We start from the raw sequence: 25,006 nt of genomic DNA on the forward strand, positions 1-25,006 counted from the left end.
ACAATATATCATATTATGTGCTTTTTGGTGCTTGATTGATGATTATTTGCAGAAAGCTTAGAAAAAAATTGTCACTAACCGCTGTGTGAGGCAAGGAAGGATAAGACCCGAATGCAGGGCTCTCAGGCAGAACGTGAACTCAAAAACAGCTTTATTGCCAGATTCACAAAAAAACATTAGCTAAACTGGGAAGGAGCTAGAAACTAAAATAAACAGACAGCACACAGCATCGAGGGATGGCAACAGACAGAAGGAGATACAGACAATATTTCAAGAGGGTGTCAGGGCAGGAACACCTGGGGAACACAGCTGAACATAGTCTGACTGAAGAGGCAGGGGAGCCACATTACATTACACATACAGGACAGATGACCATGAGAATAAAACAGGAAAAAGACGGACCAGACACAGGAAGACAGGGAACACAAACACTGAGGCGAGACTGACAAAAAACAGGGAGCGAGGGACAGAGACTTGAGCTTTATAACCAGACGTGACCACACACAGGGGACGCAGGGGAGGACCCACCAAGAGACTAATACCGACTGGACACAGAAGGGAACAAAATCAAACAAGAACTATGAACTACAAACATAACAAAACCGAACATTAGCATATCAATAGTTGGGTTGAAGACCCAGGGCCATGATAAAAATCATTTTATTAAAGTGTACAAGAGCTGAAAGAATAAAACCCCAGAGTTTAAAACCTTTAAAAAGACACATTTTAGACTGATGCTAGATACTCTGTACTCTGTAGTGTGATGTGGCGTGTGCTACATGGTATGTGGGCTGAAATATAATATCACTCTCTTCTTTAGGAGCGACATTTCCTGAGTGTGTCCAACTATATTTTCACTGTGATCTTCCTAGCAGAGATGGCCATTAAGGTAAGAATCATTTCCTTTTCTTTCTTCTGTAGATGAAACTTTTTCTATTTTCTACTGGATCTAGATTATTGTGATTACTGCCTTGTGTACAGCTTAATTTGTATTTTAATAATTCCCAGGTTGTAGCTCTTGGTTTCTGCTTTGGGCAGCAGAGCTACCTCCAGTCCAGTTGGAACATTCTGGATGGTGTATTGGTGTTTGTGTCTCTGATCGACATTTTGGTTTATCTGGCCTATCATGGTGAAAACAAGATCCTGGGAATTCTGAGAGTACTTCGCCTGCTACGAACACTTCGCCCACTGAGGTACATGTTGGATTTTCTTTTGTATGTGGATACTGTCTTCTCACCTTTTGGAGGGTTATAGTGTAGTGGTTTGCATATTTGCCTAAAGTACAAAAGATCCATATGTTGATCCCAGGAAGACACACAAGGAATCTAGAGTAAATATCTGCTGAATCATGTGCAAATTTGCAGTGCTACTTTATATCGTCAAAAGTATTTGCTCGTCTGCCTTCACACATATACACTTCACTGACATCATATTATTAATCCATAGGCTTTAATATGATGTCAGCCCACTCTTTGTTCTGGGAAGACTTTCCACAGGGTTTAGGAATGTTTGTGGGAATTTTTGACCATTCTTACAGAAGTGTATTTTTGTGCACTGGTTTGCAGTTATATTGGAACAGGAAGGGGCCAATCCCAAATTGTTCCCACAAAGCTGGGAGCATGGAATTGGCCAAAATGTCTTGGTAAGCTGAAACATTAAGAGTTCCTTTCACTGGAACTAAGAGGCAGAGTCAAACTCCTGAAATACAACCGCACACTTGGCACAGTGCAGTCAGACAAGTACCGTTCCCTGAGCAAACGCCAAACCCATACATTCGTCACTCTAGAGAACCCATCTCTAGTGCTCTAGAGTCCTATGGTCCTATGCTTTACAAACACTGCATCCGATGCTTTACATTGCACTCGGTGATGTATGGCTTGGTTACAGCTGCTCGCCATGGAAATCCATGGATAAAGCTCTCTTAACACTGTTGAGCTAATCTGAAACCACATGAAGTTGGGAAAGTTGGGAATCTCAGTGCAAGATGCGACTCAGTATTTGCTAACCCTGCTCTGTGAGCCTACTACTACCGCTCTGCAGCTGAGTTGATGTCGTTCCCTGTAAATCCCACTAACACCTGACTGTGGAATATTTCGTAGTGAGGAAATTTCGCGACGGGATTTGTTCCACAGAGGTGACATCCTATCACGGTATCACGCCGGGACTCATTGAGCTCCTGAGAGCGACCCATTCTTTAACAAATGTTTGTAGAAGCAGTCTGCGTGCTTGTGTGCTTGATTAAATACACCTGTGGCCATAGAAGTGATTGAAACACCTGAATTCGATGATTTGGATGGGTGAATGAATACTTTTGTCAGTGTAAGGGGAAATTTGAAAGTAGCTTTTATATATTGATGCACATGTGCTGGATACTTTTTTGTTGCTCTACCTTGTTTGGGTTCTAGTTTTTTAATGTGCTGCATTTATTTGTACTTGTGTTAAACATGTTTTGGTTTGCGTGTTCCAGGGTGATCAGTCGAGCCCCAGGATTAAAGCTTGTTGTGGAGACTCTCATCACCTCTCTTAGACCTATTGGGAACATTGTTTTGATATGCTGCGCCTTCTTCATTATCTTTGGAATCTTGGGGGTCCAGGTAATCACTGTTCCACAACACAGAGATGCCTTACACCTTTTGTTGCTTAAATGTCACTCAGTATCCAATCAACAATTAGCTTTTTGTTTGAGCATTTTTGAAAGAATGACAGTTAGGTGAAGTGTGAAAAGAAACAAGATGACCTGGTATTACCCAAGGACTGAGGGAAACGTATGATAATAATATGTTCTACAAAACTTCCCTTTATTTCTTTATTTCTGGCTTTATAAGCTACAAACTCTGGTACATAACATGTAAATGGCTACCAAAATAGCCCCGCAGATAACTCTCTCTATGTTTTTCTGTTTCACTCTAGCTGTTCAAAGGGAAGTTCTACCACTGTGAAGGTCTGGACACAAGAAACATCACCAACAAATCAGACTGTCTGCAGGCTAACTACCGCTGGATACGAAAAAAGTACAACTTTGACAACCTGATTCAGGTAACAAACAATAGATTGAGGGTGAGATTTGGCAAAAAAGATGGGGCATGAGTGTGGAATCAGCACTGCACAATCTCGCTGTGAGCTGTTTTAACTAACTTTACAGTACTGTACAAAAGTCTTGAGCTATCCCTCATTTTTTAATATTTTGTTTCCAAGGAGCAAGGATGAGTTTTTAATGAGGTTTTGAGAAACAGTTCTCCAGGCTTTCTGCAGAGCTTTCAGAGTTTTTCTTTGGACACTGCCTTATTTTCAGTCCAATCCTTTTAATTTTTGGTATCCAGTTGTTCCATAATTTTTTAATTGTTTTTGATAAATCACCCCTGGGGCGCCTCTGTCAGTGCGCCCCAGGGTGGCTGTGGCTACAATGTAGCTTGCCATCACCAGTGTGTGAATGTGTGCGTGAATGGGTGGATGACTGGATATGTAAAGTGCTTTGGGGTCCTTAGGGACTAGTAAAGCGCTATATAAATACAGGCCATTTACAGGCCATTACCTTGCTGCATCTTCAGCAAATAATTACTTAAAAATGTCCCAACTTCTATGACATATTTCATGGTATTAATATATTATGTTATTATTATATGCAGAACAGCACAAAATCACCTAAGGCTTTTAAGCTTCTAGTAATGATGGAGAAATAGAGTTACAAGTCAGCATAACAAACTGATCACATGTGTAATGACTTCCTGTATTGTTTGTGTTTAATATCCAGGCTCTGATGTCTTTGTTTGTGCTGTCGTGTAAGGATGGCTGGGTTACCATCATGTATGATGGGCTGGATGCAGTAGGAGTGGACCAACAGGTAATGGTGTGAGAAATTGCTAAGCTGTAAAATTGCCTTGTGTCAGGTACACAAAAAATATCTTTGTAGTGTTAATCTACATCCACCCTCGAAGTGATTACTTATTCGTGGATTGTTTGAAGGTGACAGTAAGTCGTAGGCGGACGTTCCATGATCCAGTTCGCCCAGGAAATCCTCATTGGTAGTCCCTTCAGTTGCTCACTTCGAAGTTTAGAAGTTTATCTGAGATCCCAACCACTTCATGTTGCCAAATGTCACGTTCTCTAGTCTGTGGTTGTGACATCACTGCATATCGCGTCAAATGTGCACACAGCTTTAAGTGACAAAGAGAAAACAGTTTAAAAGGTGGAGCTTTCCCTGAACATTTTCTAGGGATTTGACCTGCTTCTGAATGTTGTAAGTGATAAGATACTGACAGTTTGGGTGCTGGTATCTCTTCTACTTGCACAAGATGATCAGAAGAGCTAAAAGTCCTGTTCTTTTTTGTTTTCAGTAAGAAATATGCATAAAAAACTGAAAAAGCAAATATTCTCTGCTGTCTTCTGCTTTCCTCAGCCTAAAAGGAACAACAATCCTTGGATGCTCCTCTACTTTATCTCCTTCCTGCTCATCGTCAGCTTCTTCGTCCTTAATATGTTTGTTGGGGTTGTGGTGGAGAATTTCCACAAGTGCCGACAGGACCAGGAAGAGGAGGAGGCGCGCTTACGGGAAGAGAAGAGGCTCAAAATGAAAGAGAAAAAGCGCAGGAGTAAGGAGAATGAAGGGGCTGGTCGGTAGTCTATTTTTCTGAGCACTGCCTGCTTTCAGAGCCTGAAAAAAAGAGAACGGGAATGAGAAAAAGAAACAAACAGGGATACATGTATATATGACAGACTGAAACATTAAAAGAGGGAGAATTTAAAAGACTGGCTAGCTCACGCAAACAGTGATCGATCACTGACAGGGGGCGTGGACTACATCAGTCTGATGCATGCAAATGCATGACTGCAGCCCTACTCTTACCCTTTTTCTAACACTGCATGAAAAACTTGAGCAGTTGTTTTAACCTAAAACTTTGTATGCTCACCCTTTAATTAATGGAACTGCCACCAGTTTAGTGTAAAAGTATTAACAGTACTTAATCTATTTTAAATACGTCTCAGATACCAAATTTAAATACAACAAAACCTGTAATAAGCTAACTTTTGTTTTTGGTTTCATTACTTTTAAAAAGCATCTTTATAACACTTGCTGCATGTGAAAGTAATTAACGGCTGCATTTCTCCAGATGTCTTTCGAAATTTTGCTAGCAAAATTTGAATTGGTGAAATGCCAGTAAACCCCTCCCTCCTTGCGAATGCATGTGCAACACTGACCATGAAATGGTTCTTGTCATGGATAGAAGAAGAAGGATATTTCCTGTAAACACGCTTTGACTGGCAGACTCAGAAACATAGCAGACACTTTGGCTGCTATACCTGTAAACACCTTGGGTAGCTGCGCTGTTAGCATATGTTAAGTTACGTAGATAAAAGTTGTTTGTTGCACCTTATAGCTAATGCAAGGACATGCTGGTAGAAACATCAGAAACACACCACCCACTGCAATCATGATTCAAAGTACTGTACAGTCACAATACAGAAGAGTATTTCATTTAGGGACTTGATTGTGAATGAGAGAAATTTGTAGAAGTATTTTGTCTTATATTCATTTACGTAATCGCAGAGTTACATTTTAAGGCAGTATATGGTGTGAGCAGAACACAGCTATTTCATGTTCTAATGGCACCATGTCTCACTGGTCTAAAACTGCTCTTGATAAATGTAATATAAGCTACTTGAATGTCTCAGAGGAATGAGCCTGTTCATAGGGATTTGGGCATATGATCAATCAAAACTCACTGATCAATCAAAAAACGAATGTAGTTTTAGACTACTGAGATTTTTTTTCCTGCAAGTATTTTAGAGAAAAGTGGCTCCAGTGTTTGTTCAACAGCACCCCCTAATTCTCAAACTAAAATCTTAAGGAATTTGACAGCAATATTAACTGATTAATTTGAAATTATTGAGCTCAATTTAAAGCGTTTAGATTATTGCTAAAGCAGTACAAGCTGAACGATCTCATTTGTTAAAGGATGGTGTTGTTGAACATACCCTGCACAGCCCCTCTAAATCCTAGTTTTAAACAGAATGGCATGAAAGCATGCAGTCGATGCATAGGGCAGGGCATGGTATACGTGAGAGTATGTCAAAGACATTCACATACACGTTCGATAATTACAGTGGACATGTGAGTATGCAGTCTAGTTTGATAACAAGCACATATAAATAGCCAGGGTCTCATTTGTAAAACACTTGTTGTATGTTGGCACCGTAACAAAAATGTATAAATGCACACAAAAGCAAAAAATGCCATCCACCAAGATATCAATTTGGATTGGCTTCTTCTGTTCATACACAATGTAGTCCTAACCTATGTAAGCATCTGTGATCCTTGACTGGGTAGTGCTATCTCAAACAGCAGCAAGTTTCACACTTACAGAAATGAGAAAGTTTAATTAGCGTCAACATTCTGACTATTAACCTAATATTAAATATGTAAACATGGCATTAACATGCATAACCATAAAACATTTGAAACAGCTAGTTAGCATTGGTAATGGTATTTTCAGTGCCACTGGACTTCCTTAATCTGGCTAAAAATTGGCTTATGTTTCCTCCTCCTCTAATGTCACTCTAACTTTTGATTCTTAAGAGTGCAACATGCACGGCACTTGCTTATCATTACGTATGCACAATTGAGGTCAGAGGTTTACATCCACTTATCGTAGGCATGAATTTCATGGTAATTTTGGGCTTTCAATGATTTCTTTGAACTGTTCTTTTTCCAGGGTCGAATCATTGTACAGCACACATCTTTGACCACTTAAACAAACAAGAATTAGGTGCACAAATATATTCATACATCCCCACTAATATTTGGTGTCTCTAAGCAATTTGTGCTTCGACCAGATGCTTTTGGTCACCGTCAACAACCTTCTGGCATAATGCTGGCAGGATATTTAACAACTTGTCTTGGCAGAGTTGGTAGAGTTTATTTTTATTGATTGGTGTCATGGCGCGGACTCAACTTTTAACACATGTACAATAGGGTTAAGGGCGGGGCTTTGGGAAAACCATCCCAATAGCCTAATGTTAGCTTGTGTTATCCATTTCAATACTAGCTTTGATGGATGTTTGAGATCATTGTCCTTTTGGAACACCCAATTATATCCAAGTTTCAACCATCTAGCTGTTGATTTGAGGTGAATTTGAAGAATTTAGAGATAGTCTGTAATTTCTTCCATCTTCAAAGCATGATGATACCTCCGCCATGCTTGACAGCTGGTACAGTGTTCTTAGGTTTGAAAGCCTCATCTTTACTCCTCCTAACACACTTCCTGTCATTTTGGCCAAATAGCTCAATTTATGTCTCCTGACCATAAAACTTTTCACTTGGTCTAAACCCTGTCAGTCCATTGTGATGTAAAATGAATTTCACTGTGGACACTGATGCTGGTGTTCCAGCAGTTTCCAGTTCACTGCAGGCTTCAGTCTTAGTGGTTCCCTGGGTTATTCCTCAACATCTTAACCGATTTCCTCTCATCTGAGGGTCAGAATTTGGATCTTCTTCCGGATCTTGGCAAATTGGTGACATATTCAAGTAACTTGTACTTAAGTGCAGTTGTTTAAAGGGATAGTTCTCTGCAGAAATCTATGGTTATTTAGGAAAAAGAAAGCCACAACTTGTGTACATCTAGAATTCTATTTCTTAGATCTTCTCTGAGTTCTGTGGACTTTCAAATTGTTTCGAGTATTGGTCAATCCAAGCAGTTCTGTCAAACAAAGAGAACTAACAGTTGTAGTCAATCACGATCACTAACAAGAAGCTGAAAGGCCTTGGTGTTTGTAGAGCATTCAGCACCTTTATTAAAAGATTTAAGTGAGTGAATGTGTATATTTGAGCTTTTATGTAAACTTTTGTGGATTATAGAAAATCAAAAATAAATTCAGTGATGTGTGTCTAATTTTCGTTTTTTTTTTAAAGATGTATGCGGTACAGTTATTCCACCCTGGAAAAGGACAGTTCAGGTTTCACGAAAATCCATAAATCCCCATGATGTTCGTGTGGATGTAAATTTTTAAGTAGAACTGTACGTGTGCAAATTTACGTACAAAAGTATTTTGAGTAATAATACTAAATATGTGATCCCTTTAAAAATGAATACATGCCATAAATATCTTAGACTTCGTGTTACTCTCATGTCCTCACTTATTTAAACAAGCCACACAAGCAGTAGCATGCACATGCTGTTTAAGGAACAGGGACAAGGGGAGCACCACCGCTGTGAGTAAGTTTACAATTAGAGGATCAGTGGGTCGCCTGGTCTGCTCAAGGGCCTCTCTGGTGTGACATGCGTACCAAAATAGCAGAATCTTATTAAGGCACAAGCATATTTTGGTGAATAAAGTATGAAATGGAACAGCAGTGGTGGTTGCCTTTTCTTTGCCCCTTTGCCTTCCGGTGCACACTGCTACACATACAACACTTTATATTCAGACAACAGTTACTCACCAAAGTGAGTCTCTCTGCGTGTTTCTTACTCTGTCTTTCATATATTTGTTTGTTCCTGAATTTTTGTGATCCAGAGGCCAAGCTCGGGCGCTACTATGACGACTACTCTCCCCTGCGTCTGTCCATCCACTCGCTGTGTACCAGCCACCACCTGGACCTCTTCATCACTTTTATCATCTGCGTCAATGTCTTCACCATGAGCATAGAGCACTATAAACAACCAGTGGTAATGCGTGCCCTTACAAACTTGCTCAAATGGAAAATGTTGTGAAAGATGTCTCAAATTAATCTGTACGCTTCTCCTTACATTCAATCTGTGCACTCAGTATTTAGGAGAGGTTCTGAAGTACTGTAACTACGTGTTTACCTGCATCTTCGTCGTTGAGGCCCTCCTCAAACTTGTGGCATTTGGCATACACAGGTTCATCAGAGACAGGTAAAGCAATGAGAATCTCTATAGCATTGTTTCCCACTAAAGTCAATGTAACTATCTCGCATAAAATGGTTACAAAAATTATTCCCTACTTAATGTGTGAATTCCTGCCTTCCTTATTTTCCCACAATTGTATTGAGAGCACTGGGTGGTCAGGGTACTTATCTTTTTCAGAGTACCCAGGTGGAGCGCTATCATGGTTTGCCTCAGTGTTTTCCCTACAAAAGAGATTAGTGGGTGGGCTGCCCATTAATCTAAACAGCCTCCTCACTATTTAGCATCAGCAGCCAGGCAGCAGCAACATTTCATCTTCTGTTCCCATCTGTTCTCCTTTTCAGCTAACTCACAATAACCTTTAAAGACTAAGAAGGAATTTGTATTACTTTGTTGTTACAATCACCCGCTGGTACTAGTTGAATATGCTGCATGAGCGATGAAAGAGAAGCACTGTATCTTGTGTCTTATTTTTTATTGATTAATTTTTTTGCCCTTTTCTTTTCTACCCGACTAAAAAATATTCTCAGGTGGAATCAGCTGGATTTAGCTATAGTGGCATTGTCCATCATGGGCATCGTCCTGGAGGAGCTGAAAATGAAAGGCACATTACCAATAAATCCAACCATCATCAGGATCATGAGAGTGCTCAGGATAGCACGAGGTACACATACGCTTACCAATCTATCCTTGCTTATGTTGTACACACTTACATCATTTCACTCTGTTAAGTTATCCTAAATATTCTAATAGATCTGGCATCAAAAAGAGGATCTCAGATGTAGATAAAACCGTTTCCTACTAACCCTTTTTCACAATTATCACAGTAAAACGGCTGTTTCAATGTCTCTCTGCAGTGCTGAAGCTTCTAAAGATGGCCACAGGGATGAGAGCTCTGTTGGATACTGTCATGCAAGCACTGCCGCAGGTAAACATGGACTCTGTAATGTCTCAACCACAAAAGAGTGGTTTTGCTTTTTTTTTCTTATTTATGAAAACAGGGTCAGGATATGAATTTTGTTCAGAATAGACAGCCCTGAAAGATTTATGCTTTTTAATAAATATTTAATTCCAGGCGTATCCTTCCACATTACAAAATTCATATCCTAACCCTCAAGTGTGTTTGTTTCTTCAGATTTTCGCCGGCTTATTGCACATCACATTTGGTTTTCTTAGTAAATGTGCCTTATAATAAATGGCACGCACACTGCACACAAGAGGAATTTTATCACAGAGTCAATGAGTTCATTAGTCAAATGGATACCCGTGCACATTTTTGCCACCGATCTTGTGATTTCTTTTTTTTCTTTTTTTTTTTTTTGAGTCAGACTGTTCCTCCCTTGTGCTCCTTTTTGTGCTTTTGCTATTTTGTCAATGCACCCACCATTTTTTTTTAGGCGTGTCAGCAGATGTCGCGGATGTATCTCTCTGTTATTGCGTGGCTCAAATCTTAGAGGCAAAGAGCAGCTGCGCCAAAGATTATGATGTGTGTGCAGTGACAGACGTTGTTCTGCTATTTTCTAAATGTCAAGTATTCGGATATAACCATCCCAGGCACAGAGTGCACGAGGAAAGATTTTTAGAAAATGGAAAAGGAGATGAGACATGCTGGTAAATGATGGCACGATGCACATGTAGTCATAGGAGGTGCACACTGTCCAAGTTATTTTTGAATTTTTTGATTTTTAAGCGCGCAAGGGATTTCTCCATGCAATGGGTAGAAAAGGGAAAAAGAAGTATTTTATGCTAATGCATAAATAAGCATATGTGGTATCAAATATATGCAATAAGACAAGAGCACTCAGAGAGCACATCTCCTCTCAAAAAGAAAGGGCTGTACTAAAACGGTGATGTTTTATGAATTCTTTTTATTACAACATGCTGACATCAGGATGTTTTTATAACAATATGCTGATGTCTGACCTTTAACACATTTATAGTGTTTTTTATTGTCTTTACCAATATAACTGGGACAGAGCTGGCTGATTTGGCTTCTATAAGCTGAAAGAAGTTGTGACTTTAAGATATTTTCATGCACTGTGTAATTTTGGGAAACTTTCTGGTGTCATTGTGATGTCATGGGCATTGTGTTAATGTACAGCTCTCCCCATGCCCATTCACATGATATATTACTTGATATGGTTTCTTTAAATGTTTTTTCAAGGTCAACTTTTACCTTTGGCACAAACAATAAAGGTCAAGGTCAGATCCCTGGAAAACTGAGGTGCTCGTGCCAAGCAAGGCTTGTTTTTATTGTTTTACCCATTTGATGTGATCTTGATGTGATTTTCACCTAAATGAAACCAACTTGTACCATCACACAAAATATGAAAATGAGATCTTGGAAACTGTGGATGCTACACTGCTAACAAACAGACAGACAAACAAATGGAGTCAGTTATATACTCCCTCTCGATTATATACTCCGGAGACAGTGCCTTCTTGTCCCTGGATCTTTAATGTTTTAAATGGTACTGTTGTTTTTTTGCAGAAGATATCTAACATATTTTGGGGTTTGTTTTTTTCTTTTTCCTTCCAGGTGGGAAATCTTGGTCTTCTCTTCATGCTGCTCTTCTTCATCTATGCTGCTCTGGGAGTGGAGCTCTTTGGCAAACTGGGTCAGTCACCAGCAAGAAAAAAACAAAACAAAGACACACACACACACTGCTCCACACACTTTGCCAGAAAAGGTTTTTGAATCCAAGCATCACTATTACAGTCACGATTTGCGGCAAATTTCCCCCCTTTTTTTTGTATCCTCCCTTCCTGTTTTGACCAAGGAAAGATCACATTTGCATGATCCCATTTATTTACATTATTGCTTCTTCAATGGATTCACTCTGTCCAACTCATTTTGCCTGAGTTTGTGTGGGAAAAGTGTTAGAAAAAAGAAAAAAAGGACTTCTGGGAAGATGAAATGAAAAACAACTTTCTGATAAAGAGGTTGCTTTCGGTGAAATGTTATGATCCTCTGCTACACGCTGGGAATAGAAGATGATGTCTGTTTTGCCGATTTATGCAACATGACCCATCTTCAGCTTTTGCAGAGATTTTTATGAATGTTTGGAAGTGCCAAGCTAAATGCTGATCCATGCCTGTAAGGGTGAAATATGTTTTAACTTTGGAAGTTTTGAAAGAAACATCGTGGCACAGAGCGGTGGAGAACAGGAACGTTCCCTGCATTCACGCCAGTAAGAAAAAGCTAAACCTCATCTTCGAACTTACTTGCGTCTCACACAACCCTTGTTACATAGGCCGTCGACAAGTCTTTAGTTTTATTATAACATGGTGTTTTATACATTTTCACCATGGAAGAGGAATTTAAACTGACCAACAATTATGCGACTAACTGACAGATCTTAGATAAGCGTACGTTGGCAGACTCTGTTCAAGGTATCTGCCCAAGGCTGTGTAGATAGGATGAGGGCACAGGGGGCTGAATGAGTGTTTAAATGTTAATACAGTTCTGGCTTCATGTCATTTCAGGGTCAGGTGTTTTCAGCATAGCTTGTAATTAACATATTCCAGTGTGGATCTGAATCTAGATTTAATAATTTATCTGGTAGTCTACACCCAGATGAATCCCGATTTCCAGTGGGCAGGAGTTAAAGGAAGATTACCTGAGAAAGGTAAAACAAAGGGGGTAGAACAGTAAATGGTCTATACAGGAGCGAGCTCCGACTGGGAGGAAAGAATATTTAGTAAGGTGTGAAAGCAAGGAAACATTGACTTGAGTGACTTAGTAGATCTCATTAGTTTTCCTCATTAGGTCTAATTAGGTCTAAGTCACCACTGTTAGATGAAACTCTCTCTCTACATATATATATATATCTTTTAAATGAGTTTTCTTACAATCTGATCTTGTGAAATAAGTTTTTTTACATCTAAAAATATGTTTTTGCTAATGATGTAGACATATTAAAGGCGTACACGTGAAATACCTGCAGTCCAAAAAAATGAAAAAGTCAGATGTTTAACGTTTGACTGAATATATTTGAACTGAAGCTGCTTTTTCTGAATTCTCAGCAGCCTCTGACTCAGTCGTCTCCCATTTGTTAGAGCCACAGCGAGCGTTTCAGTCTTGCATCAGTATAGCTTGATTTCATTACAAGTTACGCAAACCTTCCCTATCCATTTCCTCTGTGCTACACTCTCACATTGTTTAATCCTCTTATTTGTCTCCTGGTGACTGATGCTTAGAATAATAAACATGGTACATAATACTCCAAGGGATGTGTTATTCTTCTCAAGCATGCTGTTAATGTGACCTCAGGTTTGAGGCAAGGGAGGATATCTTCTGGTGGCTATTCTCTTTCTGTAAACAGGGCCTCGAGAGCTTTCTGTTAAATTGACCCAAAGACTGTCCCCTGGAAGACTTTTCTCATTCGCTGTCCTGTGCCACGTCCATAGGGAGACGCCACTTGGAACTAGTTTACTCTGCATTTATATGATTGAAGAAGTTGTATTTTGTATGGAAGTGCGGCACGTTGTATTTCTCGTCTTCTTTTCATCACCATGTTTATAGCGCAGCTTAATTAACGTCTTCTGTTTGCTTTGATTAGAGTGCAGCGACGACAACCCATGTGAAGGTCTGGGTCGTCACGCAACCTTTAGAAATTTTGGGATGGCCTTCCTCACACTGTTTCGAGTGTCCACTGGAGACAACTGGAATGGGATTATGAAAGTATGAACAGACACACACACAAACGCACTTGTATGCACAACATGAGCTCTAATAAATGATGACTAGATTATCTCATAACCGCAGAGAGCGACGACCTCGAAAAGCAATTATGAAATGATAAAGTAGCTTAGAGGAGACCAATGTCAAAACTTTCACATTTTGAGTTTTACTTTATTAAAAAATGAAATTCTGAACGACACAAAAATGTGATCGTTTACAAATGATGTGACAATGTCATGTGTTTTTCTTTTTTTTAAATGAATTATAATTTTTAGGTATAGTGTAGAATCTCTTTAACAAGATCATGTTAGGGAAAAGGTGTCAAACACAAGGCCTGATGCTTAAAAAAATGACATGTTTGTTGAAGTCACACACCTTTTTTCTAATATTAAGATATTATGTGAAGGATTAAATGTGTAAGTAAACTTCTCCACTCAGGCTCGTAAGTGGCCCACAACATAAGCAATGCCTCTTGAATTCCAGCAGAGGGCGATGCCACACAGTTTCTCTTTTTAACCACTGCTTTAAAAAAGGCACTTTAAAGTAGATTTCTGTCTTTGTACAGACAGTCTGTTTTATGTTGTGTGTAAGAAATGTACGCGTCTGTCAGTTTGGCGATTTTTTTTGAGCTAATTCAATATAAAAACAGGACGTGATTTCATGCATATACCTTTTAGGAGTGATGGAGAGTGGGGGTTGTTTAACAATGTGCAATGTTTTTATTTCTTTTTTTACTGATTATGAACTACTTACATCATGTCTATGTGTGTGCTTAAATTTGTGTTTCTTTGTTTCCTGAAGTTACAAATGAGTAAATGTGTAAAACTGTGATGCTTACAAAAGTCTTTGCAGCTGTGGATGCCCAGCTTTTTCAAGTGGTGACTGTGATTCGGTGTCGAGGTAAAACTCTCTGCTTCTTCATTTTCTCTTCTTTTTCTTTTCAGGACACATTGAGAGAGTGTCACTCGTCTGACGAACACTGTTTACCATATCTGCCCTGGGTTTCTCCAATTTACTTTGTCACCTTTGTGCTCATGGCCCAGTTTGTTCTGGTCAATGTGGTGGTGGCTGTTCTGATGAAACATCTAGAGGAAAGCAACAAGGTGCAGTAACTTGAGTACTATCTCTTTGGTTTTTGGCTTTTTAAATGCACAGATATTAAGTAGATATATATTTGCAGGATGCTAAAGAGGATGCGGAGATTGATGCAGAGATCGCCTTGGAAATGGATAGGGAGAGGGATCGCAGACTAAGCACAAATTCCAACAACAGCTCAGTCGGAGGGACCTATGTGGGGCCATGCTCAAATTCACCTGAAGAGGTAGGAAGACAAAACTGTGCTTATTAGCAATTGCAGCAGTGAATTTAAGAAAGCCCAAGCTATGATGTGTAGACAACTGGGTCTCCAAAGTTGCAGCTCTTGTGGGGTGTTCTCAAAAGTGGTCCAAGGAAGGAACAGTGAACAGATCACACGGGTAGGCCTTCACTCCCCACGTGCAATCTGATCCAACAGACGAGCTACTGTTGCATCAAATAAAACTACTGCTGACCTTTCTGCCGCCTCCCAAGGTGTGTCACTTACCTGGGGAACACCTGGCACCAGATGTACTATGGGAAGAAGGCAAACTAGCGGAGGCAGTGTGATGTTTTGGGAAACCTCAGGTCCTTCCATTCATGTGGGTGTTACTTTGATATGTACCTAAGCACTATTGCAGACCATGTACAGCGTTTCACAGAAACAGTACTTCCTGATGGCTGTGGCCTCTTTTGGCAGGATAATTGGGCCTGTCAAAAAGCAACAATGGTTCAGGAATGGTTTGAAGTGCACAAAAATAAGTTTGAGGTGTGGACTTGGCTTTCAAATTCCCCAGATCCCACTCCAATCAAGCATCTGTGGAATGCGATGGACAAACAAGTCTGATTGCTGGAGGCCCCACCTCACAACTTAGAGGACTTCAATGATCTGCTGCTAACATCTTGATTACAAACACCTCAGCACACTTTCAGGAGTCTAGTGGAGTCTATGCCTCGATGGGTCAGGGCTGTTTTGGCAGCAACAGGGGAAACTACACAATAATAGAGAGGTGGTACTAATGTTATGCCTGATCGGTGGAAATGCAATATTACGAATAAAACAAGGTATAAACATATACTTTGTTATTACATCTTACTGCTGGGTTACAGTCTTTTAACAAATACGGAAACATTTAAATACATGTTTTGGGTTGTGCATAGAGCTGGCATGTAATTCAGCCCATGTTTCTCAGAGCCTGATGAAAAGATGACAAACGATGCTCTCCTTTAACCTTTACCTTTAAGATAACTTTAAGAGACAGTTCTTTGAATTTGTGCGTGTGTGTGTGTTATTTTCAGTGGTTGTCCGTACACTATCTTGCACCAGAAAGATGCCACAGACATGGCATTCATATTTTTACCTGTCTCAACCTGCAACACAGACGTCAGTCATCAGAATCACGCAGCGCTCTATTCTTTCTTTGTAAAAACTGCAGCTGTTGGTTTTAGCACTGAGTGGTCTCTGTCTCCCCCTGCAGGAGGAAGAGGTGCAGTACAACAACCAGAACCTGCTGTCATCCAAGATCTCTGTATCCAGGATGCATTCTCTGCCAAATGACAGTTATATGTTTAGACCGGTGCGACCCGCCAGCGCCCCCTACCCTTTAGACGAGGTAGACCTGAGTCCCCAACACCAGCATTCAGGTAAACTAGATGTTAAATACTAAAATATTGATTGTGAGAGTAGCATCGCTTTATTATTGTGAAGTTTTGGCATTTTATTTAATCTGTGTGGTAAACAGACAGAGACACAGTTACTAAATTTGTTAACTAAACTTCACAAGGTCCAATTCAAACTAGTTAAAATAAAAGACTGAGTAATGTTTATCTCACATAGAGTCAACCTTATACCTATCCTACATAATGTTATCTTTTTTTCCTGTAGTTTCACCTTCTGTGTGTTTAAAAAAGAAGTCAGAACATAAAGAAACAATGCTCAGAACACATCTCTAAGCACTAACAAGAACTGTTTCATTTGCAGTCAGAATCTAATGGCATGTTGTGTCCAGGCTGTGGACAGGCCCAGCTCTGTCCTAAGGTACTTACTGTAGTGGATGAGTCGATACACGTGAATACCTGCAACTTTCACACAGGCTCATCTGCTCAGCTGTGAAATGGCCGAATACTAAACTATAGTGGTCGTTGTCTTCACAGTCAAGTTGCAAAGTCAGAAAAGTGCATATGTTTAAAAATGTGCAGTCATCACTTCTCTTTTGTCTTTTGGTTATTGTCTAGTTAAAAACAAAAAAATGCTGGGATGCTGTGTCAGTGATTTGATTTGATTTTCATAAACCTCATGTGCAATCAAAAGCACACAGATGATGAAAACAGAGACATTTAGTTGTCTTTTTGGGTTCTCTCTGTGTACTCCGGCTTCCTGATTTCGTCTTCTTCTGTTTTTTTGTTGTTGCATATTTTCACACTCAAATGTTTCAGACAGACAGAGATAGACAAAGATAACCTGAGGAAAACAAAATGCCGTTTTTAAATGAATATTTTGTGTATTAAATGAAAGAACTCTATCTAAACCTACCCGGCCCTGTGAGCCAAAGTAACTGCCCCTCTGTTAAATCATGAATTGACAGATTAACTGCATTTTTTTTGGAAAGCTGGATTCAATTTTAGTAGCCACACTTAGGCCCGAATACTGTCAGACCTGCTGAATCAAAAAATCACTTGAATAGATCCTGTTGGACAAACTCAAGGAGGTGAAAATATCTCAAAAAGCAACACATCATTTCAAGATCTAAAGAACCAGCTGAGAAACAGTCATTGGCATCTGTCAGTCTGGAAAGAGCTACAAAGACATTTCTAAGGCTAGCTTAGATCCATAATCCACAAATGGTGGAAACTTGGAAGAACTGTCACTTCCAAGGGTGGCAAAACCAGTTATTAAGTTTCAGGTGTAATTACTTTTTCACACAGAGCCAAATCGATCCCTTAATAAATAAAAAATAAATCATTTAAAAACTGCCTTTTGTTATTACTCTAGTTATCTTTGTGTAATATGAAAATCTGTTTGATCTAATAAGTGTTACAAATATGCAAGAAGTCAAGAATGGAGTAAGTACTTATTCACCTTTTGCACAGCATCCCAGCTTTTGTCAAAGATGTGGTGTTTTAAGAATAATATTTTGTCATGTGACTTTACAGCTTGAACTGAAAATATCTACTTGAAATGAACTCGTTTACGCTCTGACTAACATTTTATTGTTTTATTTCTATTATATCTGCACACCCCGGTTCGGTGAGCCTTAATGCTCTCTGCTGCAGGTTCCAGAAATTCTCCTAGTTCACTGAACCTGTGTGTGCAGATCACCTGAGAGCCTGGCTACACAGTTTCACCACACAGATTGAACATCTGATGGATGTGCTCTCTTGTGCACTTGACACCTGACACATTAGAGTGCTATATTCTGTCAGGACCCTAATTTCCCTTGGCATGGCGCAGTAGAGACAAGTGAAACTGTTACTGTAACCAGGATCTAATGTGGAATTTTACATGCAGCAAGCTGGCCTTCTGCGACTGTTTCCCTGAAAAGTCAGCTCGGTGCTGCTGCTCAGCATACAGTGTAACAACCTACTGTATGCGCTAATGATTTTTTTCTTCATCCAGGAAACACTTTATTTTGATAGCACATTTTAAAAAGCAAATTTTCAGCCCAGAAAACTTCTCCAGGCTTCATATCTGAAGCTGTTATTTATGACCACATCTTCCACTTAAACTTTTATTTGAATGGCTGTTTGTAAGATCCAAATGTTCTATCATAATAAAGTGTTAGCGATGTCATACTTTGGCCATGACTCTTGAAATATAATGCTTTAAAAAGAACAGAAAATAACATGTGTTTCTTTATGCCCAGCTGTGCACGTGTTTTCTCCAGAAGTGCATGTGTTTCTGTCATTTTTGTGTGTGTGCCGTGTTCTATCACGTTTGACTTGATGACATATATGCTTTGCACATGTCTCCCTGCAGTCTCAGTGATGTCGGTCCACTCCCAGCCCTGTGAGAGCCACTCTCTGCTCCAGGTTCCGGACATTTCCCCCGTTCACCCTCGGTCACCTCCATCCCTGTCTCTTCCTCGCATCGCCCCGCCAACACCCAGCCCCTCACCACGGGCCCTGCATAGGCAGGTGAGAGACCCCGTTTCACGCTTATACACACACACACACATTTCAGCAGCTTCTTATACCCATGCGTTCTGCTTTTCTGTTGCAGGTGGCATTTAAAGTTGATTCTGTGGAGTCTCAGGGTTTTGAGCAACAGGAGAGGACCAGCTCAGTCCATCTGCCCCCCCTGTCCCCTTCACAGCTACCTCCTCATCCATCCTCCTTGTCATCACCCCTGCCTGCTTCTCCCTCCTCCCCCTCCGCCTTCCCTCGCTATCGTCCTTCTCCTCTTCCTCCTCTGCTGTCTTCCCCTTCTTCTCTTCCTCCGCCACCGTCCTCCCCTTCGCTGCTTCTCCCTCCACCTCCCTCGCCCCGCGCCCCCTTGAGGCCTGCCAGCCTCCGGAGACCAAGGCCGCCCTCCGCCATCTCCCTCTGTGACCCGGCCGACGAGGAGGTGTATCACATCACCAGCTCTGCTGGCCACAGGTGGTGGGACGGGGAGGGAGGTGGGACGGAGAGCAGGGTTAAAGTGGGCCGCAGCCACTCCCTCTCCCCGTACACCTTGCCGTCTGCCCTCGACTCCTACTCCTCCACCTTTTCTCCTCCTCCTCCTCCGCTGCCACCATCCTCGTCGAGGAGCGCACTGAGCCTGCTTGGAGCCGGACTGAAGGACCGGGACTTCAGGAAAGGCTTCAGCATCGACAACCAGGGCTTCCTGGACAAGCCGCCATCACTGAATGCCGGATACGCCGACGACCAGCGGCGTCACTCCATCGAGGTTTGCCTCCCAAGGGCTGGAACAACCAGCTCTAACGAACACTTCACAGAGGAGGCCTACTGGCTGGAGAAAGGCGGTCCTGTGAGGGTGCAGTCTGTCAGGAGCAACCACAGAAAGAAGAAGATGAGTCCTCCATGTATATCCATTCACCCACCCTCAGAGAGGGAGCACGCTGAAACCGCCTCGCCCCCCAAATTATCTGATTGCAGCACGATGCTGAGACGCAGGACACCCTCCTACGACTTGACGCCACACATGCAGTCAAATACAAACGCCCAAGACGCGTCATCAGATGCAAACACGCAATCTCCAATGCACAGATCGCTAACGCCTGTCCATGTTCCTCTGCGAGCAAACTCGCCCACTTGGGCACTGGCTCACTCGCGACCGTCTACCCCAACACGCACTCAGACACACACCCCTCCCCACGCCTACACGCCTACACACCCACACATCCCCATCAGCCCGAACGTCTTTATCCAGCCTCACACCCCTCTTGTCCCAATGCCTTTCTCACAGACACGCCCTGTCTCCCCTGCTGCGGGGCACATCCCCCTCCCTCAGTTCACCTTCGACCAACCGCAGTCCAGATACATGAGCGGCCTATCAGCTGGCATATCAGACACCGACACGGCCACCTGCTCTTCCCCTTTCGACGGCAGACTGGGAAGCGGCGCAGGATTCAGTGCAAAGAATCGGAGGACCGCCCAATAAACACCAGTTGTTTGATTCTGGAGGTGAATCTGGTTTTAAATCTCTGAGGCTGGAGCAGCGGCGCCTCGGCTAACCTCAGCAGAGATGGGAATAAGAGGTGTTTCTTTTCAGTTGTTTTTTTGTCAAGATGAATAATGAACAGACATTGATTACTCTTTCCAGAGAGAAGCTGGTACAGACTTGAATAAGAGACAATGGATCCATTTGTTTTAAACCCAGCTGGAAGGACAGCAGATCCACAGCTGGAGGCTGTATCAGGCAAACAGTGCTCACTGTACGCGGTGTGTCGGGGACTAATGCAGATAACACACCAGGACTAAAGCCACCTAACTCCGTAGCCAAAGTTTTTTTTCACACACTGTCCTCACCTGCGCGAGCCAATCAGGAAGCAGCGTCTGGCTGACAACCTCTGACCTTTTAACGGGAAGAGGTTTGTGAAATGCGAGCGTAAGGGGGGGAATTGTGGGATATGCAACTTCAGGTTTTCTACAGAAGTTCTGCTTGCCCCTCCTCTGCTCCTCGGATCACATTGATCAGAGCAGAACTCTGTATGTGTGCGTGTGTGCGTGTGCGAGCGTCTGAGTTCTCTTACGTGCGATTACTGTCAAATCTGTTGTTGTGGAAGTCGGCCATGTAGTTCTTACGCCTGTAAACGACAGAGAGGAGGAGCAGGGCAGAGCTGTAGTGTGTGTGTTTCTCTGTGTATCTGTGCAGTGTAAATAAAGGAAAATACTGTATTTGGTGAGGTAAAAATAGCTCTATCCATATGCACATATTTTTATAGAGATCTAAAAATGTTTTTTGCACACAAAATTTGAATTTCAACTTTGCTCGTTTCGTTTGTTCTCCTCCGTTGTCCTCTTGTGAATGTATGTCTCTTTTCAAAGAGCGAGGGAAGCCGTGAAGGAGAGCGCCCCTCTCCTCTCAGCCTGCCAGCTGAGGTCCGAGGAGAGCGGGTTTTATTTTTCTATTTTGAAAAAGAGATCGAAGAGAACAAGGGGGGGGAGGGTGTGTGTTTGTGTGTGTGTGATGTGTTTCTGTAGTTTTGTCTCAGATTTCTATGTAACCGGTGTCTAAATAGGTATCAGTCTTAAGAGTATGGGCTCAGTGATGCGAAGCATTTATAGAAAGAGCAATGTGAGTATATATTTGACTAAGATGTGCTAATTAGTTCACGCGCCCTAGCTCCACATTCAAATTTGGCCGTTATTATGGGCCACATCCCTGCGGGGAGTTTAAAATCCAGAAATTTCAGGGCAGGGAAAAAAATAGATTTTTTATTTGCTTTGATTCATTGAAATGAAATGAATCATGGCTTCACTGAGCCTCTCCTCTAGTGCTGTTTTCAAGCTGGATCAGCTTCGACACCTGTGTTTCTGTACATCTAAAGACAACCAAACTAACTAACTTACTAAATATGTGTAGCCAGAGTGCAATAATAATATATACTTGTGGAAAATATAGTTATCATCCACATTACATAAAAACAGCCACACTCTTGTATTCATACTGTAGAACTGCTAATACATGCTATAAACCCATTTTTTTATATGACGATTGAGAATAGCTCTCTCACTCTGTCTGGTGTTCATGCTTCTATAAGTACTCGTACCCTGAGTGTGGCTGTGCTGGTGTGGGTGTGGCTGGAAGCGACGTTAGGTACTGTAGATTTCTCCAAAAGCTCAGGCCCACCCACTGATGGGGTTACTGTAAACAGAAGAGGGATCCGCACCTCTGCCGAGGACTCGACAAGCCATTTATCATTCTGCTTTTTGTTTCTGTCCTCACTGACCGGCACCTCGCAACTTCAGACACATCGGTTTACTGACGCACCGGTTTGCCAAATGTCACGTGGGCCATGCGTCCAGGAGCTTCATCGAGGAGCTGAACGTTTTCTTCCTTCTGTCCTGGCAGAGCACAATACGTAATTGATTCTGTTATGTGCACGGTGTGGTTTGGCACACATATACACACACTCACACTTGAAGCATCCCTGTAAGCTTCATTGGTACAGATACCCTTTTCCAAGGCAGCTGGCTTGGAGGGTGTCTTTATTTTATTTTTATTTCTTGAGGGGGGGAGGGTCAGCGCACAACATGCACAAATCCTCAGTAATCTGAGTGAAAACCAAAGTGCTCCCATATCGTATCTGTAAACACGTAAGGCTCCGTTCTTCGTGTTTGTGCAGATGAAAAGGAAAGAAAATCAACCAAACAAGTATTTATGATAGATTTGTGAAACAGCTGATCAGACAATTGCTGCAAATTTGCCCCCAGTCTGTCTCAAAGGGTACTAAATAATTAAAAAAGAGGTGATTTTTTTTTTCTTTTTTACATTCATCAGATGCATAAATTACTTTGAAAGTCTGCAAAAACTTTTGTAAACACAGAGCCAGGAATGAAATCAATTAATAAATCTCCTTCTACATTCTCTTTGGCTTTCCCCTTTACCGAGCAGCACGTGTGTAGACAGACAGGTTTGGTGTTAAACACCTTTAGACACCGTTAAACACAGGGTCTCCTTAAAGCTACAGTTGGCAACTGTGTAATCAGGTGGAAGGGACACACACACACACACACACCAACAATCCCCGAGTAAATGTTCCCATCTTGCAAAGGCAGAATGTAAAGCTCCTATAGGTCTTTTGGTGCCAGTCCTCGTTGAGCTCTGACACACAGGAGCACAAAGCTCACTAAATGACGTCGCAGACGGCCACAGTTAGTTATTCACCTGCTTCAAATCCTTTTTAAAAAAAAAATCATTTTTGAGTGCTTGAACACGCTGCTTCGTCTCGTTTCCTGTCCTCTTCCTGCACAACACCGTCAGCAACGGGAGGTTTTAGGTTCTCCGTATAAAACCCTCTTCTCTAAACGGTATCGCCGTATTAATCGACACGGTTCGGTAGAGTGACTGTATAATTGTTCTTACGATTTTGCAGATCTTTGGATCTGAGTATTTAAATCCTGTTTTTGAGGAAACAGTTTTGACTATTGCATGTTTTGGTTTAAAAAGAAGACGCAGAAGAAGAAGAAGAAAATAACTTTTGGGAAAGAATCATCTGGATGTTTTCGAGATTTTGATATTTGCATTTTCAGATGTTTCCATTTGTAGATCGACTACCTAATTGCACTGGGCTCTTAATAATTGGTATCTGATAAAATACTGATTAGACGACCCTATTCTTTATTGTCCAATGCAGTACTGGGTGGTTATTTACAGTGTGAGAACAGAGCTCCTCTTTATACAGTTTTATATAGAGAAATGGAAACCTGGTTGGTTCTGTTTTCTTAAGAACCAACATTATTTAATGTTGACATGAACTTTTTTTTTCCACTTCTCCTCCAGGTAATCTAAACATAGTAGAACACTGGTGATGGTGAAAATATTTATCTGATGTATATTTTATGTAGGAGTAGCCTCAGCCCTGATGCTCTGTAAAGGACTGATCAGCGTAGTGGTTCATTTTCTTGACTAATATCGAGCTGGTCCGGTGAAGGCGATCGCGCTCCTCACACGGCTGAACCTAGAGAGCAGCAGAAGGTTCAAACTGTGATAGAACTTGACTTTGATGAATCAGAAGCCTTGTTTTCTCTTTCCTTCCTTCCCTTACAACCCTTCACCGACTGACCCAAGCACCCCCACCCCAAACCCCCCCTCAAGCCTTACAAGAAGGGGAGGAGGTGCATGTGTACTGTCTGTCAGAGGAGAGTCAATGTGTCTGCAATAATAAGCCCCGCCCCCTTGCCATTACTCCTCAAACGGGGAAAACGGGAGGGGACGGGATGGTGTTTAAAGGCTCGACACGCAGTTGGACTCTGTTGTATCGTTGATAATTAATGTGCGATGACCAACCATTGTCCTGAAGGATGTTTTCCTGTCAATTAAAAAACTGCATTTTTAAAAAGTTCCTGACAGTTTTGTTTGTTTGGGTTTTTTTCTTCTGTTCATTGTGCTTATTTGCCCTTTAATAAATAATTCCTACTGTGTGTGGGCATGAGAGCCGGACCAATAAATAATCCAGACACAAGTTTTAGCTCATGTTACATTTATCAGTGTGTGTATGTGTGTGTGTGTGTGGTTAGAGTGGGGATTTGAAAAGATTAAAGCTTTAACCTAAAATAATGCAAATAAGAACATGCCAGCTACTTTTTTTAAGGTGGCATTTCTCTTAGGCTTCTTTCCCAATCACAGCTGGGATGCACTCTGAAGTTGATAAGGATTAAGAAGTCTTTCATAAAAGAGGCTATCAGCCTCTACAATACAATACATCTATTACGCTGAGAGGCATCTACCAGATATTATTATAATATGGGATAAAGAAAGTATTTCTCATCTAATCTCTGGATGGATGGACAATATACAGTATTGTGAAATCTTGAGCTTCCCCTCATATCAGAAGGAGCCAGACTTGCAAGGCAGACAGATATTTTATCTTTCTTTTTTTTTATAAGTGGTCTTGACTACTATAATTCTCTGCCTTTCTGGAGATCTTGCAAAGTTTTTCTTTGGACATTGGCTGCTTTTCCACTCATTTTAAGTCCAGTCCTTGTACCTTAAAATGAGTGGAAAAGCAAAAATTTTTCTAGCAAAATATTTTAAAAAATATGGATGGCTCAAGACTTTTGCACACTACTGTAAAGGGTAACTGTTGTGTTAGATATAGAATGAAAGAATCTTGAAGGGAAATATTAAGTATTAAGGTCACATTTGTGAAGACTGTGACTTAGTGATGTTCAGCAAGACAAAATCCACCAGTGGCAAAACACAACACCTGTTGTTCCTTGG

At 41.3% G+C, this 25,006-nt stretch overlaps 2 protein-coding genes across 3 annotated transcripts in view; one reads left to right on the plus strand and one right to left on the minus strand.

Annotated features, from left to right (window-relative positions):
* The window catches only part of cacna1ha (calcium channel, voltage-dependent, T type, alpha 1H subunit a), a 68,585-nt gene extending 44,337 nt beyond the window's left edge, over window positions 1–24,248 (plus strand). Inside the window, exons 20-36 of one of the 2 annotated variants that reach the window (XM_082529528.1) lie at window positions 821–889; window positions 1,009–1,193; window positions 2,468–2,594; window positions 2,911–3,036; window positions 3,752–3,841; window positions 4,397–4,589; window positions 8,509–8,660; window positions 8,761–8,870; window positions 9,392–9,525; window positions 9,719–9,789; window positions 11,401–11,479; window positions 13,424–13,545; window positions 14,490–14,648; window positions 14,726–14,866; window positions 16,098–16,263; window positions 18,596–18,753; window positions 18,839–24,248. In XM_082529528.1, the coding sequence (XP_082385654.1) occupies window positions 821–889; window positions 1,009–1,193; window positions 2,468–2,594; window positions 2,911–3,036; window positions 3,752–3,841; window positions 4,397–4,589; window positions 8,509–8,660; window positions 8,761–8,870; window positions 9,392–9,525; window positions 9,719–9,789; window positions 11,401–11,479; window positions 13,424–13,545; window positions 14,490–14,648; window positions 14,726–14,866; window positions 16,098–16,263; window positions 18,596–18,753; window positions 18,839–20,221 (3,465 nt within the window). In that variant the 3' untranslated portion in view covers window positions 20,222–24,248. Of the gene's footprint in view, window positions 1–820; window positions 890–1,008; window positions 1,194–2,467; window positions 2,595–2,910; window positions 3,037–3,751; window positions 3,842–4,396; window positions 4,590–8,508; window positions 8,661–8,760; window positions 8,871–9,391; window positions 9,526–9,718; window positions 9,790–11,400; window positions 11,480–13,423; window positions 13,546–14,489; window positions 14,649–14,725; window positions 14,867–16,097; window positions 16,264–16,600; window positions 17,132–18,595; window positions 18,754–18,838 lie in introns of those variants that run through there. The other variant, XM_082529529.1, reaches the window with a different exon arrangement.
* LOC309704410 (uncharacterized protein) overlaps window positions 1–25,006 on the minus strand; it is a 342,365-nt gene that overhangs the window by 301,292 nt on the left and 16,067 nt on the right. The gene's annotated exons all lie outside the window — the stretch shown is intronic.

The sequence above is a fragment of the Aulonocara stuartgranti genome (assembly GCF_965226115.1).
Source record: "Aulonocara stuartgranti genome assembly, chromosome: 4".
Classification (NCBI taxonomy): Eukaryota; Metazoa; Chordata; class Actinopteri; order Cichliformes; family Cichlidae; genus Aulonocara; species Aulonocara stuartgranti.